At 37.7% G+C, this 17,744-nt stretch overlaps 1 protein-coding gene across 1 annotated transcript; it reads right to left on the bottom strand.

Annotated features, from left to right (window-relative positions):
* Positions 1-6,982: 6,982 nt before the first annotated feature.
* On the bottom strand, positions 6,983-8,695 carry cxcr4a (chemokine (C-X-C motif) receptor 4a). The gene is made up of 2 exons (XM_051897899.1): positions 8,532-8,695; positions 6,983-8,437 (listed from the first exon to the last, which is right to left on the bottom strand). Exons 1-2 carry the CDS (start codon positions 8,544-8,546, stop codon positions 7,370-7,372), a joined length of 1,083 nt encoding a protein of 360 aa, XP_051753859.1. The 5' UTR covers positions 8,547-8,695; the 3' UTR covers positions 6,983-7,369.
* Positions 8,696-17,744: the final 9,049 nt, after the last annotated feature.

Genomic DNA, 17,744 nt, shown 5'->3' with positions numbered 1-17,744 from the left:
CCTTCTTTAAGACTCCCGTGTGTGGTCAGTTAATGATATGCTAAGGCCCGCCGGCACTTTGACATGATTGGTTACAAGGTAGTTTGTGACGTCAGAAACACCAGCGATTTCAAACCATAGGTTTGAGAGCTTTTTTTCACTGCAGTTTTAAAGAGAAAATACTCAGCAATGGTGTTGACTTATGAATTTGCACATGGTTTGTCTTAAAGCATATTAAAAACATTACATAGACATATAAACAACATTAAAAACTTGATTTTCACCACAGGGGGACTGAGTAATATCAATTAACTACATGTACTTACTTTAGTGTTAGGATTAGGATGTGGTTTGGGGTCAGCTACATGTAATTATGCACAATTTATAGTAATTACTACATGTAACGTCCAACAAGAACACTGTAAAATAAAGTGTTACCCTATTGACTTCTAATGGCACTGTCATATATCAGCTGTTGTCCGTATAACCTGTTGAAATGTGGCATTGTTGTTCTTGAGTGAAAAATGTGAAATGGGTTGTAGTCAGACCCCCAAAAGTATTTTCACAGCGGGAGCTGATGTCCCAGTGGGTTTTCAGCAGGAAACTGCCTTCCAAACAGCCACTTCCCCTACAATAACACACACATTTATCCGTTAATCACACAACAGGCTCTTGGGTGGCGAGTGTTGTGATATGTGTGTAAAGTTTATGTGTATAATAGGAGGGTATAATATCATAGGTGTACATAATGACAGTGTGTGGGAATCTGTGTATATAAGTTATTTTACTGCTCTAGTCTGTGATAATTGTCCAACATGTGTTAAACCGCTTACTGGTACAGTAGCATTTGTTTGGTCATTGTTCAAGCCCCCTGGAACTGTGATTCATTTGTAAATGATCTTGGTTTCACTGACCTCTGTGGCTCCAGTCCTTTTGGGTAAACATGCTGAGGTTTTGGGGGTCACTGGGGTCGTAAAGTGTCTCTTTGCCCCACTAGGGTCAATCTAGCAGGAACTGTGAGTGGCCGCTAATGATCCCAGACATGATCTCCTTCCTGCGCTATGGATGTCAATAGCTTTACCCTCTAACCCTCACCCTGCTTGTAAGTGGAAAAACACATGCGGAGCTGTGAAACGAGGCCCACTGTGAGTTTGTGGACAATTTTACTCAGAGTGAAAGGAATAGTTTGTCATAAAATGAAAATTCTGTCACCCTCTTACAGAAAATCTGTGTGAGATTCTTTCTTCTGCAGAACACAAAAAGAAATCTCTTCTCTTTTGTTATTACGAGTAAACTGAACAAGAGAAGCAAATCAGTCAGATTGGTGAAAATCACTTAAGCAGGTTTTGTGAACCAGACCACTGTGAAGAGATTTGTTGAAAGAGTCTGACATTGCTACTCATCTAATAAACATGCCAAGGAGATCTGGATGTCAGTGAATAACTACTTAAATTTTCAGCTTGTTCCTCACGCAAATTTATCATATGGTTTCAGAAGATTTGAAATGCAGAACATTTTTCTTATGGACTGTTTATGATACATTTGTGTAGCTTAAAGGGTTAATAGTTCACCCAAAAAATTTAAATTCTGTCATCATTTACTCTCCTTCATGTCATTCCAAATGCTTAATTTTTTTTCTCCAGAACACAATAGAAGAACTTTTGAAGAATGTACTAGCTGCTCTTTTCCATGATATTTCGATAAATGGTGGGCTGGAGGTTTCATGCTTTAAAGAGGATGCCAAAAACCTTTTTTTCTCCCACCAGTTTTATGTTTTATGAAGTCATACAATAGCTTTGAGTAGGCAACAGACCAAAATCGTAGTTGTTATTCACAGAAAATGTTCCTCTCCAGTCAGATCTTAACTGGAAAACCACTGTTACTTAATCATTGACTCATTGAGTTTCGAATCTGACTCAAGAAAATGATTTGTTCTTGAACTGATGTAATTTTCTGACGAACATGCCACGGAGAGCTAGGGCAGATGTCAGTCATATGGACTAGTTATGATAGTTAGGGGTTCAAGCACATTGTGCTGAAACCCTATTATAATTGTTAAAATATCCAAAAATCAGCATTCTCCCCTAAAAGTGATTGGGCAGACCAAACTGTAAGTTGTAGAGACTTGAAACTTTGAGGGCTAGTAGTACTCACACCGTCTACAACGTCACCAAGGCTCGCCCCGATCTGCCTGACGGGGGCGCTACAGCGGTGAAAAGTACGAAATGGCTCATAACTCATAAACCGTTAGGCGTAGGATCAAGTGTCTTATATCGCTGGAATCCTCTGAACCAAATTTTGTTGGAAGCAAACCAGTGCAGCAAGATTCTCTGGAGTCTGATTGTCAATAATTATCAAAAAAAGTTTAAATTTCGATTCATGGTCTCTAAGTGGGCGGAGACACTTTTACTAAAATGGCTATAACTCAATAACAGAATAAGATATTTTCACCAAACTTTGCACACATCTGTAAGAGCTCATTCTGTGGTCGTGTGAAAAAGGACAGGCCACTTGGTGGCGATATAACATGGAAAATTTTTTAAAAAATGGCTATAACTATGCAACCCGAAATCTGATTGACTTGAAAATTGCCATGTGTTGTCTTTGTCCAATGTGCCAAGACTGCTTTTGAGGACATTTGCGTATCTCAAAAACCACGGCCGGCTGCCCTACGGCTGCCGTGAGAAATTTGAAAGAAATCGGCCACCGGGAGGCGCTGTCACGTTTTTCAAGTGCGTAAAGGATTGTATATCACACGTATTTCACACATGCCCACGACATTCATACCACATTGGTAGAACTCCTCATTCTGAGCAACTTTGCCTCTAGGACCGCTGCTGTCCACCGAATCGTTCGTTAAATATTGGAGATTATCTCAAAAACAAACTTTGGTGAACTAGACCCAGGTGTTTGGCTCAATCTCAATAACTGTTAAAAAGCTTTATAAACTGTATGGTAAATTGCCTGTATTGGCTGTAAACAGTCTTTTCCATCTATAATCGAGATGGTTACAGGCTTGCTAATTAAAACAATACCTTTTTATGTGCTTAAAGGCATTAAAGCGCTTGAACCCTGATAATTGCTGAAAAGTTTAGCCAGTGCGATTGTTCAGAATCTCTCTCAAGCAAAGTTTATGGTTCGGAATTACTTGAGGATGAGTAAATGATTTCCATTTGTGAGTAAATTATTATTTTTATACTGAGATTAAACAAGATTAAGGAGATTTTACACTGACGGATGACTGGATAAGTGGGCCGATAGATATACACGCTTTTCCACATCTACACAGAGTGAGATATATTCAGATTGACAGGGTGAACAAGGGGGTTTAACAGCAAAATAAATGACCAGCTCTTAAGGAATGTTCTCTGACCACTCTCCTTTCTTACAGCCCCCGGGGGAACAGAGGCCTGATGGGGCACTTAACACTCTCAGACATGCAAATCTTTCACACTCTACATTAGAGCCCATTACTCTGACTCAACGGGCCGTCCAGTCACTGGTGTTAGTTTGTATTGTCCTTACGCATGGATTTGACTTCTCAATGGGTCAACTCTCACGCATTTCCACCTCTTAACATGGTGGCCTGGTTAGCAGCTTTTGCAATGCAGAGGTCACAGGCTCTTGTTTCCTATAGCTCTACACTGCTGTGCATTGCTGTAATACTTTCTCCCTCTGTAAAGACCTCCCGTGGTTTTATTGTGGTTCATCCTCACCCCATTTGAACTGAATGCTACTGTCATGAATCACTAGTAATAAATGCAGGCTGCATAGATATGTAATCTCCATAAAAAGGGTTTAGAAGTGATCTTGTATCTTGCATCGAATTGGAGTATAGTATACAAGCACATAGTGTTTTCTACATGGCCATACAAAATGGCGTCACTTTGTAGACCAATCAGCAGTTAGCATCACACTGGTTCCCTCGACAAAACCCAATAGGATTTTTCCATAGGCTGTTGGATTATCGCAAAAAACAAGCTCTGTGATCAATAAAAGTTGCTTACATGTTTTGTCCACGTAATTTTCACAGATGAACTGACAGAAGTAATAAGCTATAAATGAACTACACCACGCTCCCACGACTTCAACGTCACCATCACTAAGCTTCCAACAACTCTTTCAGTTTTTATCTACAAACATTTTCCCAGAACATTTGAGTTAGAATAGTTCATAAGAGCACAATTATAAGTATAACGAGGCTGTAAAAGCGTGTTCAGCTGATGACGTTTAATGTCAACTGTAGTCCCATTTAGCCACTTAGTACGTAACAGTTAAAAAAAATCACACGTGGGGTAATACTGATGTGTTTTATGTCGTAGAATAAAATGTGAAAGTGTCTTGAGCTTGTGTTCACCACAGGCCTTATTTCAGCCATTTAAAGGATTAGTTCACTTTCAAATGAATGTTAGCCCAAGCTTTACTCACCCTCAAGCCATCCTAGGTGTATATGACTTTCTTCTTTCTGATGAACACAATCGGAGATATATTAATAAATATTCTGACATATCCGAACTTTATAATGGCAGTGAGCGATACCAACGAGTGTGAGCTGAAGAAAGTGTCTCCATCTACATCCATCCATCATAAACGTGCTTCACACAGCTCCGGGGTGTTAATAAAGGCCTTCTGAAGCGAAGCGATGCATTTCCAAATTTAAGTTATGAAGTAAAATATCTAGCTTCTGCCAGACCACCTTCCGTATTCAGCTTATGAAGAAAGTGTAAAACTCTTGCAGTTCAAAAAGCTTCGCTACGTCCTACGCCTTCCGTATTCAACTTACGGAAAAAGCATAACTGACGCAACGCCAGTTCCGTTTTTTTTCGTAACTTTGAATATGGAAGATGGTCTGCCGGAAGCTAGATATTTTACTTCATAACTTGTTAAATATGGATTTTTTTTTTTTTACAGAAATGCATTGCTTCTCTTCAGAAGGCCTTTATTAACCCCACGGAGCCGTGTGAAGCACGTTGAATATGGAAGACTGTCTGGCGGAAGCTAGATATTTTACTTCTTAACTTGTTAAATATGGATATATATTTTTTTTTTTCACAAACACATCGCTTCACTTCAGAAGGACTTTATTAAGTCCTTTATTAAGACTTTATTAAGTCCATTCCCCCGGAGCAGTGTGGAGTACGTTTATGATGGATGGATGTGGATGGAGACACTTTCTTCAGCTCATACTTGTTGGTATCCTCACTGCCATTATAAAGCTCGGATGCGTCAGGATATTTATTAATGTTTCTCCGATTGTATTCATCAGAAAAAAAAAGTCATATACACCTAGGATGGCTTGATGGTGAGTAAAGCTTGGGCGAATTTTCATTTCAAAGTGAACTAATCCTTTAACCAAAATCTCATTTAAAAAAAAAAAAAAACATTGTACCCACTGCACCACTCAATACTACTATATAACGTAATACGCACTGCTTTTAGTTGCATGTGGTTGTTCTTTGTTCACTCTAAAAGAAGAGTACAAGAAGAGTACCAGTTTTCTGCATCTTTGCTGAATAAAATGTTTCATGAGCACCAAATCAGCATATTAGAATGATTTCTGAAGGATCATGTGACACTGAAGACTGGAGTAATGGCAATTAATAATATTATTCCAAACTTTTGACCAATAATATATATATTCAAGCTGTGTGTGTGTGTGTAGTCCTGGTAAACCCTTTATTTTCTGTTATTGGGAAAGATGGCAATGAACTCTTTGACCTTGTGGGGACATTTTTAAAATGATGTTTTATGAAAATGTAAAAATGCAGAAAGTTTTCTGTGATGGGTAGGATTAGGGGTTAGGGGATAGAATATGCAGTTTGTACAATATAAAAATCCTTATGTCTATGGAAAGTACCCATAAAATCTCAACATTTTATTTGAGCAGTTTCATTTATGTATTTGGCTGATGGCCATGCTCTACTGTTTGAGCTACAGGAATGCTCCATAACACGTTTTTTGCTTGTACAATTTTATGTGATGAACTACACCTGTAGATGCTCTGCTAGGACACATGTGTGAACTCGAGGGGAAATGACGTCAGTCATCCAACATCACTTTCACAGTTGGTTAAGTTATTACAAAAAATGTAGTTAGTTCTGAGAAAATCTCTAGCATATTTCCTTTGTGGTTTGATGATTAGTTATGTAATTGTGATATTCAATGAGATTCAGACATAAGTGTAACTTAAGTATCCAAACACACTTAGAGACACTTTATAGCATATTCAGTCCTGTTAGTTTCATAGAAAGCAAAATTATCAGGTGCTGTACAAATTTTTTTTTCTTTTCTATTGAATAATGCTTTTCTAACAAATGTGTTTACAAGCATTATTTCCCAAACCGGAATAGTGGGTTTTTACCTAAACATCTGTACGAAACCGCACTGAACCAGTTTATTTAATCAGTCATACAAAATGAGGTTTTATGACTCACACAGGGTATGTTTGGTACTTCCAATCAGGGTCAGAGACATGGTAACGTGGTTTTGTTATGGTACTACCTGAATAGTCCTTTGTGAGGTAAAAGGACAGTTGTGGGGGGCAAATAACAGAAAACACAAATGAGGATGATAAGAAATTAAATTTGGAAAGTTAACCAAAACTGTCAATGCAAGATAGCATGATTTGCATGTTAGAAAGCTCACTTGTGTGTTTGTTCATGGTTGAATGGATGCCGCAGCATGTTGGGGATTCCGCAGAAGGGTGCTCTGTGTGTTTGGTCAGACCTGAGAGGGTTTACATCTCAGGGAATCCCCATCATGCATATGTGACAGAAGGGGGATATTATAGGCTGAGAGTACTGTAATTGTGGTACTTTTCCCACATGCTTGAATAACTTCTGATAAAACTACTTTGAAGAAGTTAGTGGAAGTAACAGTGCTTTCCACTACGTCAGATCACATGTCTCTGTGCAGAATGAAAGTAAACGACACTGGGTATGCCCTTAAAAAAGAGTTAGCTACTTAAGAAAAGTGGTCAACACACACACACACACACACAATATTAGTACTCAAACAATTTATTGCAAGACTTCAAATAGCCAAAGCAGCTCTTTTAAACTGGAACCATGTGGTTTATCATGTAATAAATAAATGCAATGGTCTACATAAGTGCAGAAAGGAACCAGTAAAAAAAAAAACAATCTATATACATATGTACAGTAAACATCTTGCACACTATATCAACACATTTGTATGTTCACAATAAAAGAGATTTTACAGTAATACTGGAAGCAGTGCAGTATGCGATACCATACCGACAGACATATTTACATTCGATCAACTTTTCAATCAGGCTCAGCCTGTTTACTATATTTTTTCCTATACAAAGCACATATCTCATGTAATATTTGGAAGTATATTCACAGTCCAATGTGCACGCGCGCTTGTGTTAACTAGAGTGAAAGCTAGAAGACTCGGATTCTGTGGATACAGATGACATCCCTCCTCTCTTCTTCGGCAGAATTTTCAAACTGGACCCCCGGCTAGTAGAGAGAGCGCTGCGAGCGGACTTCTTGAACTTCACGCCCAGAAACGCGTATAGGATGGGGTTGAGGCAGCAGTGAAAGTACGCGAGAGCCTCCGTCACGAAGATCCACTTCTCTAGACCCTGCTCGAACTCGCAGGTGTGAGGAATCACCTTTAGCATCACCAGCGTGTCCAGCAGGATCCCCCCGCAATAAGGCAGCCAGCAGACGAAAAAGCACACGATCAGAACCACTGTGGTCTTGAGCGCCTTGCGCTTCTGCGTGCCCTTGGAGCCGCGGGACAGCTTGGAGATGATGATGCAGTAGCAGGTGAGAATCACGAGCCCGGGCAGCACGAAGCCCACCAGGATGTGCTGGAAGCGGAAAGTGACCACCCAAGTCGTTAAAGAGTCCTGAGGGTAAATGCGCTCGCAGAAGGTGCGGATATCGCTGGTCTCCGCTTTGGCGAACACCAGGTCGGGGACGGTGAGGAGCGCGGCGGGGAGCCACACGCCCACGTAAATGATGCGATTGGCGAGGAGTTTCCTCGGAGCTTGGCTGTTTGTGGCGCGCACCACGGCGAGGTACCGGTCTAGACTGATGAAGGCGAGGATGAGGACGCTGCTGTATAAATTCACCGTGTAAATCATATGCACGGCCACGCACATGAACCCCCCAAAGTACCAATCTTTGGCCGCGTCCACGGCCCAGAACGGCAGGGTCAGCACAAACAGAAGGTCCGCCACTGAAAGGTGCAGACGGTACTTGTCTGTCATGGTTCTGGATTTCCTCTGGCAGCCCATTACCAGCACAACCAGTCCATTTCCGACAAGACCCAAAACAAATATGATTCCGTACACGGTTGGAAGAAAGATCCTCTGGAACTCGTGACTGACCTCCAGGTTGCACGGGACCTCAAAGTTGGCTCCAATGTCCCCCGAGCCGAACTCGGAGCTGTTATCAGCCGATAAATCATCTTCAAAGACAATGTGCTGCAAAAGAGTAAACAGACAAAGTTAGAGAAGTTATTTAAATGCAATCAAACTTAATTTAACAAAACGCTTTTTTGAGTAAATGTTGGCTTACTTCGTAATATGCCATGTTTAAAACACTCCTCCGGTGCTGTCAGTCTCCAGAAATTCTACACTGACTTTCTAAACTGCTGTGGAGCTCAGTCGATTTTAAATACCCCACTAGTGCGCTGAAACCCCGCCCCTCACACACGCAATCCAAAGCAGCACGCACGAGCGCGCTCGAGTCTCGCGCTCAGAGAGCAGGTAGCTGCATCCGTGAACGCTCTGTTCCTGTTTTCGTGATTTAAATTTTCTGTGTGTGATTGAAGAAAACGACGTCCTGTGACAGAAATAAGCGTTTCAATCGTATGTCTGCAGAAAACTTCACACAAAACCAGTTAACTTTGCCTATATCAAGAAATATGTTAATTTCTTGTAAACAAAGTGGTACAATATGATTATACGTGTTTATATTACCACACACACACACACACACACACACACACACACATATATGTGCACCGAATGGTATATAGCTAAATATTTAAAGGTGTCTGAGAGTGAATGAGACACTTCGTTGGGAATTTAACGTCCTTATCACGATTCGGCTGTTGAATCGTGATAAGGACGTTAAATTCCCAACGAAGTGTCTCATTCACTCTCAGACACCTTTAAATGTCATTCAACCAGAGGCTTCACACACACACACAACACTTGTGAAAGTGTCATAATTTGCAGTTGGTCTGTGAAAAGAACACACAAGCATTTTTTATGTGTGGAGTGAACCTACAATAAGTGAAATTAAATCAGAAAAATTAGGAGGGATTTGCTTTTTTAACACAGAAACACACACACTGTATGTTAATCTCTCAAGTGCTCTGAGCTCTTTATGTTTTGCATAAGTTGAATGGCATTTTATCACATTTAAAGGTGCTAATGTGTTGATGATCAGATAAAATCACAGAGACAGTCTGAGTGATCACAGATCGTACAATTCTCCCTTTGTTTAAAACATCCAAACCCCATTTAAAATTAACTTAACTCATGTATATGTATATATGTCTCAATTTATACAAGTATAGTGGGGCAACTGGTAAAATGGGACACTTAAGATTTGAATTTAATATGGTCTGTTTAATGCAGGGAAGATATTTAGCTATTTAAAATGGCCGTTTGGCATCATATATAAAAACAAATGGACAAATTATCACAAAGAGTCCTACTTTATCTCTCAGAAAAGAGCAACCATTACTCTCTATAATATTGCAGTCATTCAATACTTGGTTGTAACCATCACAGATGCTGGTTAGTGAACAGAGACGTAGACACCTGGCTGAAATGAGAGGTCAGACCTATCGCTGGTTTTAGGGAGCAAGGAAGGGCAGTTCTCAAAGAGAAAAACCCTTTGGCAATGTGTGTATATGTGTGTGTGCTTTCCTCTGGGAGAACATGTGTTTTCACCTGCCCCCAGCCAACAGAGATGACTTCTGCTTCTCAAACTGGGAGAGTTGTAAGGTGATCTGCATGTATGTGTGTGTGCGTTTGTGCCTTCAAAATCTGTTGCATTTAATTGTTCTGTTAATACACATATTCTAACTCCTCTTCAGTGTATCTTAATTAGGTCATGGTTTAATGGAACTTATATTTTTGTTTGAAGTTTGATTTTGTATGCATGCAAGCTCACAGTTTTTCCACAGGAACATTAAGAAATCAGATTTTGTTTTTTGTGTGTACTTATGTGTGGTTGTGTGAATGCATGTGGGCTGATGAAAGAAAGCTAGAGCAGTAAGACACAAACCGGGTATCTTTTATGTCTGCAGATACCACAAAGGTGTCAGATGCAGAGGCATAAAAAAAAAAAAAGACGGTGTGGGAGAAAGACAGTGTGTGGAATTGATGCAATCGTTGTTGTTTTCTCTCATGTCACGATGTCAGTACTGCAAAAAAATAAAATAAAAATCATGAATATATGATTTTCTCATCCTGTGTGCAATGAAAAGGAAGTTGATGACAGAGGTTTGGAGACACCTGTCCTTAGAGGTTCGCATGCTTACAACAAAACGGAACAATAGCATAAAATAATGTAGAGTGTATTGCGCATGATATATATTTAAATACATTTTCATATTGGATCACACACTGGATCACTCAGAACTTTCCTAACGTTCTGGAAAGGTTATGAACAAATGTTCTTCCAGTAACGTTAATAGAATGTTTGTTCAAAGTTATCTGGTAATCTAATAATCTTGTCAAAATGTTAGCACAAAAACATTATTTACACATCGTTCACACTCTAAAAAATAGCTGTAAAAAACTAAACAAATTTATAGAGTACTGTTTTCCATTGAAACAGTAATATACCGTAAAAACAGTTTTGGGTAATTTTATTTGCATTTTGGGTAACCTGTAGGCTACTTTTTCGAAAACGGCAAATAATATTACCCAGAATGCATTGTTTTTATGGTATATTACTTCTGTATATTACAATGCATTCTGGGTAATATCATTTGTCATTCTCGAGAAAGTAGCCTATAGGTTAGTTTATCGAAAACAACAAATAAAATTACCCAGAATGCATTGTTTTTACAGTATATTACTGTTTCAATGGAAAACGGTATTTCACTGTGTAAGTTTTAGTTTTTTTACAGCTAACTTTTTTTCTTTTCTGAGGTTTTAGTTGGACATTCGTCTAACATATTTTTAACGTTGCAGCTTGTTTCAGAGAACATTCAAAAGTAACGTTGTCATAATGTTTGAAAAATGATAAAGTTATGTTCACTTAACGTTCACATAATCAAGAAAGAAAATTAAAAACTGGACATTTCAGAGAACATTCAGAAGTAATGTTTTAATAACTCAGGGTACATTTACATGACAATGATGTACTAAAAACTGAAAGGTTTTTCCCTTGGCTTTTTTTTGTGCACAGACGACAACGTTGTCAAAACAATCCCTGTTCACACAGATCCAAAAAAATTACTAAAAAAGCTGTATAATACATGCCAGGCCAGTAGATGGCGGTGCCATTTTGTAAAGAAACACTACTTTGAATCCCGTTTTCAAAAGTTTTCATTTTAAGGGCCCCAAAACGCCGTTGTTGTGTAAATGAATGGCCAAAATGCATGAAAAGCTTTCTGTTTTTAGTTGAAAATGGTGTCATTCCTTAATGGGAACATTAGCATAATGTTTTTTGAACATATTTTTATTAGCTAGGTACTAGCATTGTGTGTTAATATTCCTAAAAATAAAAATACATGCAAAGCTACAGTGAGTGAACAGGTCGAGTTCAAACTTCATGAAATGTGCCATTTCACTTCTTTTTGAAAAAAAAAAAAACAACAACAACAAAAATAACATACAAAATGTCGCTAGTACAGAGGGTTTCCTCCCTTCTCCACAGGGCACGACAACAGCCCTCAGGACAGGGCAGAGAGACTCTGATAAGAATACAATAGGTCTGATGATTCCAGATAAGAGTTTCTGGCCTTTCTGAGAGTCATTAGGCCATCTGTATCTGTTTATGTATGTGACTTTCTTCCTAACCTTATCTACTAATAATGATTTAAACAGATGAATTTAGAGGAAAAGATTCAGATAAGCTGCAGCTGAATGTTTCTTTGCTTGTCAGACAGTTGTGTGAAGTAGAGAAACCCAAAAGAAACTTGAGGTCTATTTGCAGATCTACCAGGCAGCACGGTGGTGCCTTGAAGTCTATACGTTGGCCACTAAAGTTCCAGCCTCAAGGCGACAGAAAACAAATCACTGCTTGGCCAAGCCATTCATAGAGGTGAGCAGAGAGAGGGGGAAGAAAGAAGAGGTGGTATTAAGGAAAGAGGAGACACCTGTTTGAATGGCCCACTGCCCATGCTCTTTTTCTCTCTCTTTCATCCCAGCTTGTTTGGTCATGGAGACAGCTGAAAAGACTATTATGGGGGAACAGAGTCGGTGACAGACCTGTATTAATTAAAAGCCATTGGAGACTAAGCAAAGACTAGCCGATTCACTGCTGCGCTGAATTATCCAGGTGAGAAGAAGTGCAAAAACAGTGAGTGAGAGAGCACTTAAGTCAACCAGTAACATTATTTGTAAGATTATTTGTGTATATAGTCTGGGATAAACATTTTAGATGTTTTATTAATGTTATTTGGAGGTTTTAAATAGTCTGGGTTTAATACAAGCTAAGCTCAATCAACAGCATTTGTTGAAAATAGAAAACACTCTAAAAATGCTGGGTTAAAGTTGGGTTGAAAATGGACAAACCCAACGAATGGGTTGTTTTAACCTGGTGGTTGGGTTAAATGTTTGCTGGGTAGTTTCATTTAACCCAACTATAGTTTAAAAATGATTATATGGCTGGCTTAAAATGAACCCAAAATATGTTGGAAATTAAAAATCAGACACATAATTACTAGAGGCAACAATAATAATCAAAAGGTGAACATTTATTAATAAGCAATTTAATAAATGTTTATTGTTTAATTATTATTCATATAACATATTAATAAATGTTAATTTATTAAATATACTTTGGGTTCGTTTTAAGCAAGAAATACAGTCATTTTTAAACAATAGTTGAGTTAAATCTACCCAGCACGTTTTTATTTAACCCAACCACTGGGTTAAAACAACCCAATCGCTGGGTTTGTCCATTTTCAACTTAACTTGGGTTGTTTTTAACCCAGCATTTTTTAGCTTTACCCAGAAAAAGTAATTTTTTTCACTCTAAAACCATGTTTTTTGTGTGTTTTGTAGCTATACTATTGAAAATGTTATTATTTTAACATCTGAATATCAAATATGGACAAATCCAACTGTTGGTCTAAATTTTTATATAAAATTTTTAAACCCAACGGTTGGGTTTGTCCATATTTGACCCAACACAGCAATTTTTTTTTTTTTTTTTTTTTTTTTTTAGAAAATTGGCCCAATTCAATTCATTTTTTAATAAAAGGAGGGACAAGTGAAATGGTTAAAGATTCTGTCAAAAAAAAAGTTCTCACATGTCACATCACCAAATGTCATGAGATTTTAGGTTTGTGTCGCCATATTTGATGCAGGTTTTGAATGCTTGCGTTTGATTAATAAAGGCTTTAAAGGTGCAGTGTGTAAATTTTAGGAGGATCTATGAACAGAAATGCGATATAATATTCATAACTATGTTTTCAGAGGTGTATAAAGACCTTACATAATGAACCGTTATGTTTTTATTATCTAAGAATGAGCCATTTCTAGCTCATATACCGCGGGTCCCCTTACATGTTAAGTCACCATTTTGCGCCGGCATATTTCTACAGTAGCCCTAAACGGACAAACTGCTCTACAGAGAACGTTTGCTTGACTGGCTACTCTCTGCTTTCTCAGACGACGACATCTTTGTCCTGTGTTGGCCACCGTAACTTCTCTATATTGCAATTCGCAACCTCACCGCTAGATGCCGCTAAAATTTACACACTGCACCTTTAATTTTGATCTGTTTAGATGTGTTTCTTTAGAAGACCATCCCGTTCATATGGATTAATTTCACACAACCTTCATGTCCTTTTTGGAGCTTCAAAGTTCTGGACCCCATTGGCTCTCATAATATGGAACACTGAAACATTATTCAAAATATCTTCTTTTATTCTGCAAAGGAAAGAAAGCCGTGCAAGTTTGGAGCAGCAAGGTGGGGGAGTAAACAATGACAAAATTTTCATTTTTGGGTGAACTATCCCTTTTAAAACTCTGGAATCTTTGTCTTCTTTCTGGCTAGAAATCTGACTCTGACTCAGTGAATGGGACTGAATTGTGTTGCAGGTCTTTGAGAGGATTAGACGGGCTGATCTGAGGACTGATATGGATCCCTCCTGTCTGTCATTTGCATCCTTTGTGGAAGGACATTCACTGCTCTGTGTGTATATGTGTGGATGGGGGTAGGGGGGCTTCATGTTAATGACCAGAACATTTACTGTCAAACGTAAGTATGCACAAGGCCACACACAAACAACACTGTCACATTTTGTATGTTGGGGTGGGGTAATTTCCTTAACAGACGTTTAACTCATTTTTGCCCTATATTTGGTTTGGTATAGATCTCATAAAGTGTCTCCTCCTATCTTCCCAGACAAGTGCTAGGCTTATTGATCATGAACCACTCCTATCTGAGTGATACAGAAAGGGCCGCTCCCTTAAAAAAGTCAGTAGCTTTATACATTATGACTGGAAACAAAACTTTCACACTGAATTTGGTTTATTTGGGTCACTGTGCATTCATTAAACAGACACCTTTGCACGGCGACTTACAAAAGAGAAAAACCACAAGTACACTACTGAAAGTGTTTTTCAAAGAAGTCACCAAGGCTGCATTTATTTGATCAAACATACAGTAAATATAGTAATATTTTAGAATAGAAAAAAGAACTGTTTTCTATTTTAATATATTTTAAAATGTAATTTATTCCTGTGATGGCAAAGCTGAATTTTCAGCAGATCCTGCAGAAATCAAGTTAGCATATATCATGTGCTTAATGAAATGCATGGTTTATTACAGTGATGTCTGGCAATTGCCAAAAAACAATAAAGCTACTTTGGTATTAAATGTGCTTTAGGCAGGCTCAGTGTCTCTAATTGGCCGATAAGATTCACCTGATTCATTCATATGGTTATTCTGTCACACCAGACTAATAGAAAGGGATTACAATGCAATATACAATGATCTGACTTTAACCTTTGTCAGTAATGAGTGTAATTACATCCCCATGGTAACACCAGTTCAACACTGAGATGAGACTGAGAGAGGCCCCAAGTCATCCATTGTCCTCTCCAGTTAGAAGCGAGTAAGAAAATCTTTGATTGTTAAATAACAGACTACTATAGAGTAAACACACAAACACACTAGAGGTTTCCGCTCTCAGTGTGTCTGACAGACTTCAGTGAACAGATGTTTGTCTGCTGTCCAGGTGCTTGTTGTTCACCTCTGAACATTTACTGCTAGTCAGTTCCTCAGAATCACAGTGTGTGTCTACCTGCCTTTTGTCGTTTCAACCAAGTTACGGCCACATCGCTGAAGAAGAGGGTCTTGAAGTAAAAGATTTGTGGTTGAGGTTGGGGTGTGGTGTTGGCATATGCCTGTCTGAGTATGAGTATGTCTGTTTACATCAAACGTGCGTCTGGGTGTGGATAGGGCTGCATATGTGTGGGAAGATTGGCAAGAAAGGCAAGGGTATGTGACTTGAGATCAGCTTTTTTCTTTTTCACTGCGATAGCGTGCGACTGAGTGTACCAAGCAAAACCGCAGCTTCCTGATTTTTTCTGACACTTATTTGTGTCTTATATCTCAGCAGTTAGAGTTATTTTGAAATTACGTTATGTTATGTAACAAGTCTTAATGTTTTTCTCACACAACACACTACGAGGCAGCTCAGTTACAATCTGGAAGAATGTTTTTACTTTGAAAATGAATGGCATATAATTTTTTTTTTTAGATGTCTTCAACATGCTCTTAATGTAGCACACATTGCATGTTGTGCCTTTTATACCACCTTGACTCCCTACCTAGTTATGTCAGCCTAGCAGACAACCTAGTTATGTACCCACCCTTACGAAAAATAAGTATACTTCAAGTTCATTTTATTAAGTATACTTAATAAAGTATATTTTTAAGTATACTTTATGTTGTAAGTATACTAATATCAATGTACTAGTAGTAAACTTGAAAGTGTACTATTTCAATACTGCTTGGGACTAAATTCGCCCAATTTTAGTAGGCTATATAAAAGTATACGTTTAAGTGTAGTAAACTTTGAGTGCGCAACTACGTTTCTCATTTGTACTGCATCTGTACAAGTGAACTAGTAGTTAAATATTTTAATACTTGTAGCACATTTTTTAGTTTATGAAAATACACTTTGAAGTATACTCTCAGTAAACTTTTAAAGTAGTTTAGTAGTTGTATACTGCAAGTATACTTGTAAGTTTTCTTAATAAATCAATATTTTCAAACAATGTAAGTTTATTAGACAGTATGTAAAACTATATGAAAAAAGTATATTTAATAAGCTACTCAATCAAAAGATTAAACACAACTACAAGCCAAGTATACTTAGAATATTTTATTTTTATGTATATCTCGATCAAAAGATTGAGTACATATAGTTCAAATATACTGAGACCTTTCTGTCAGTATAGGCCTAATTCAACATTCAAGTATACTTTTAAGCAATTTTAAGTATATTTAGATAAGTACATAAAGTATATTTCTGAGAAGTACATAAAAAGTAGACTGAAAGTGTATTTTCTTATTTTTAGTTTAAAAGAAGTATACTAATAATAGCACACTTGAATAAACTTAAGATGAACCCCATCACTGTTTTCTCTGTGTCAGTGGCGCCATCCTTTGGTAATAAATGGCTACTACTCAATTCCGGCACTTACACAACAATAGCATAACATAAAAAATAAAATAGTTAATTGTGTTGTAGTGAATAAAATATTCTGCATTGTGCTGTAACTCTTGGAACTACTGGAAAAGAAACATCTGAAGACCAAACTTAAAGATAGACAGACCAGTCTGACCTTGAGAGACCGGCTAAGATCAGCAAATCATCTTCCTCAAGTCTGTCATTTACACAATTAAAAAAAAGTAAACTGTGTATTATATTTTAAATTGTATGCATTGTGCTGTACTGTTTCTGTTGGAAAATAAACATCTGAAGTCTCTTAAAGATGATAAAAACTGATGTTTAGCTGGTCAGCAACTTCACTCCCAGCCTAACTAGCTGAAAACAACAACAAACAACTAGTACTTGAGACCAGTCTTCATTTTTTGAAGGTCTTGCTCTTGTCTCAGTCTCGACCGCATTTGTACTTGGTCTTGTCTTAGTCTCAGACTGAGAGGTTTATGTTTTAAGACCACAACTGCGGGGATATCACTAAATTGCAGGTGCATTGTCTGATTTATTTGTTAACATCATTAATGTGATTGGATGTAAAACATCCTGGTTCAAATGCAATCAATAATGCAATTTGCAATTTTGATTTATTTATTGTGCTGGATCAGAAATTAATAAGGTATTGTGTCAAAAATGTTACCAAAATTAATACAAATGCTCACAAAATTCAAGATATTGTTGCAAAAAAGTACTGGATTTTTATAATATAACTTGATATAATTAAGCAATATCACACGAGCTGTTTTCACAAATTTGAGCACAATTGTAAACTTGATATTGCTTTTATACAAACATTCAAATTTTATTTTTAAACATTATTATCAACGTTATTTATGCATTTGTAATTTTACTAATTCAGA

This window comes from Ctenopharyngodon idella, chromosome 6 (assembly GCF_019924925.1).
Source record: "Ctenopharyngodon idella isolate HZGC_01 chromosome 6, HZGC01, whole genome shotgun sequence".
NCBI lineage: Eukaryota > Metazoa > Chordata > Actinopteri > Cypriniformes > Xenocyprididae > Ctenopharyngodon > Ctenopharyngodon idella.
Note: the sequence above shows the minus strand (reverse complement) of the source record. Positions and strands in the feature narration are given on the sequence as shown.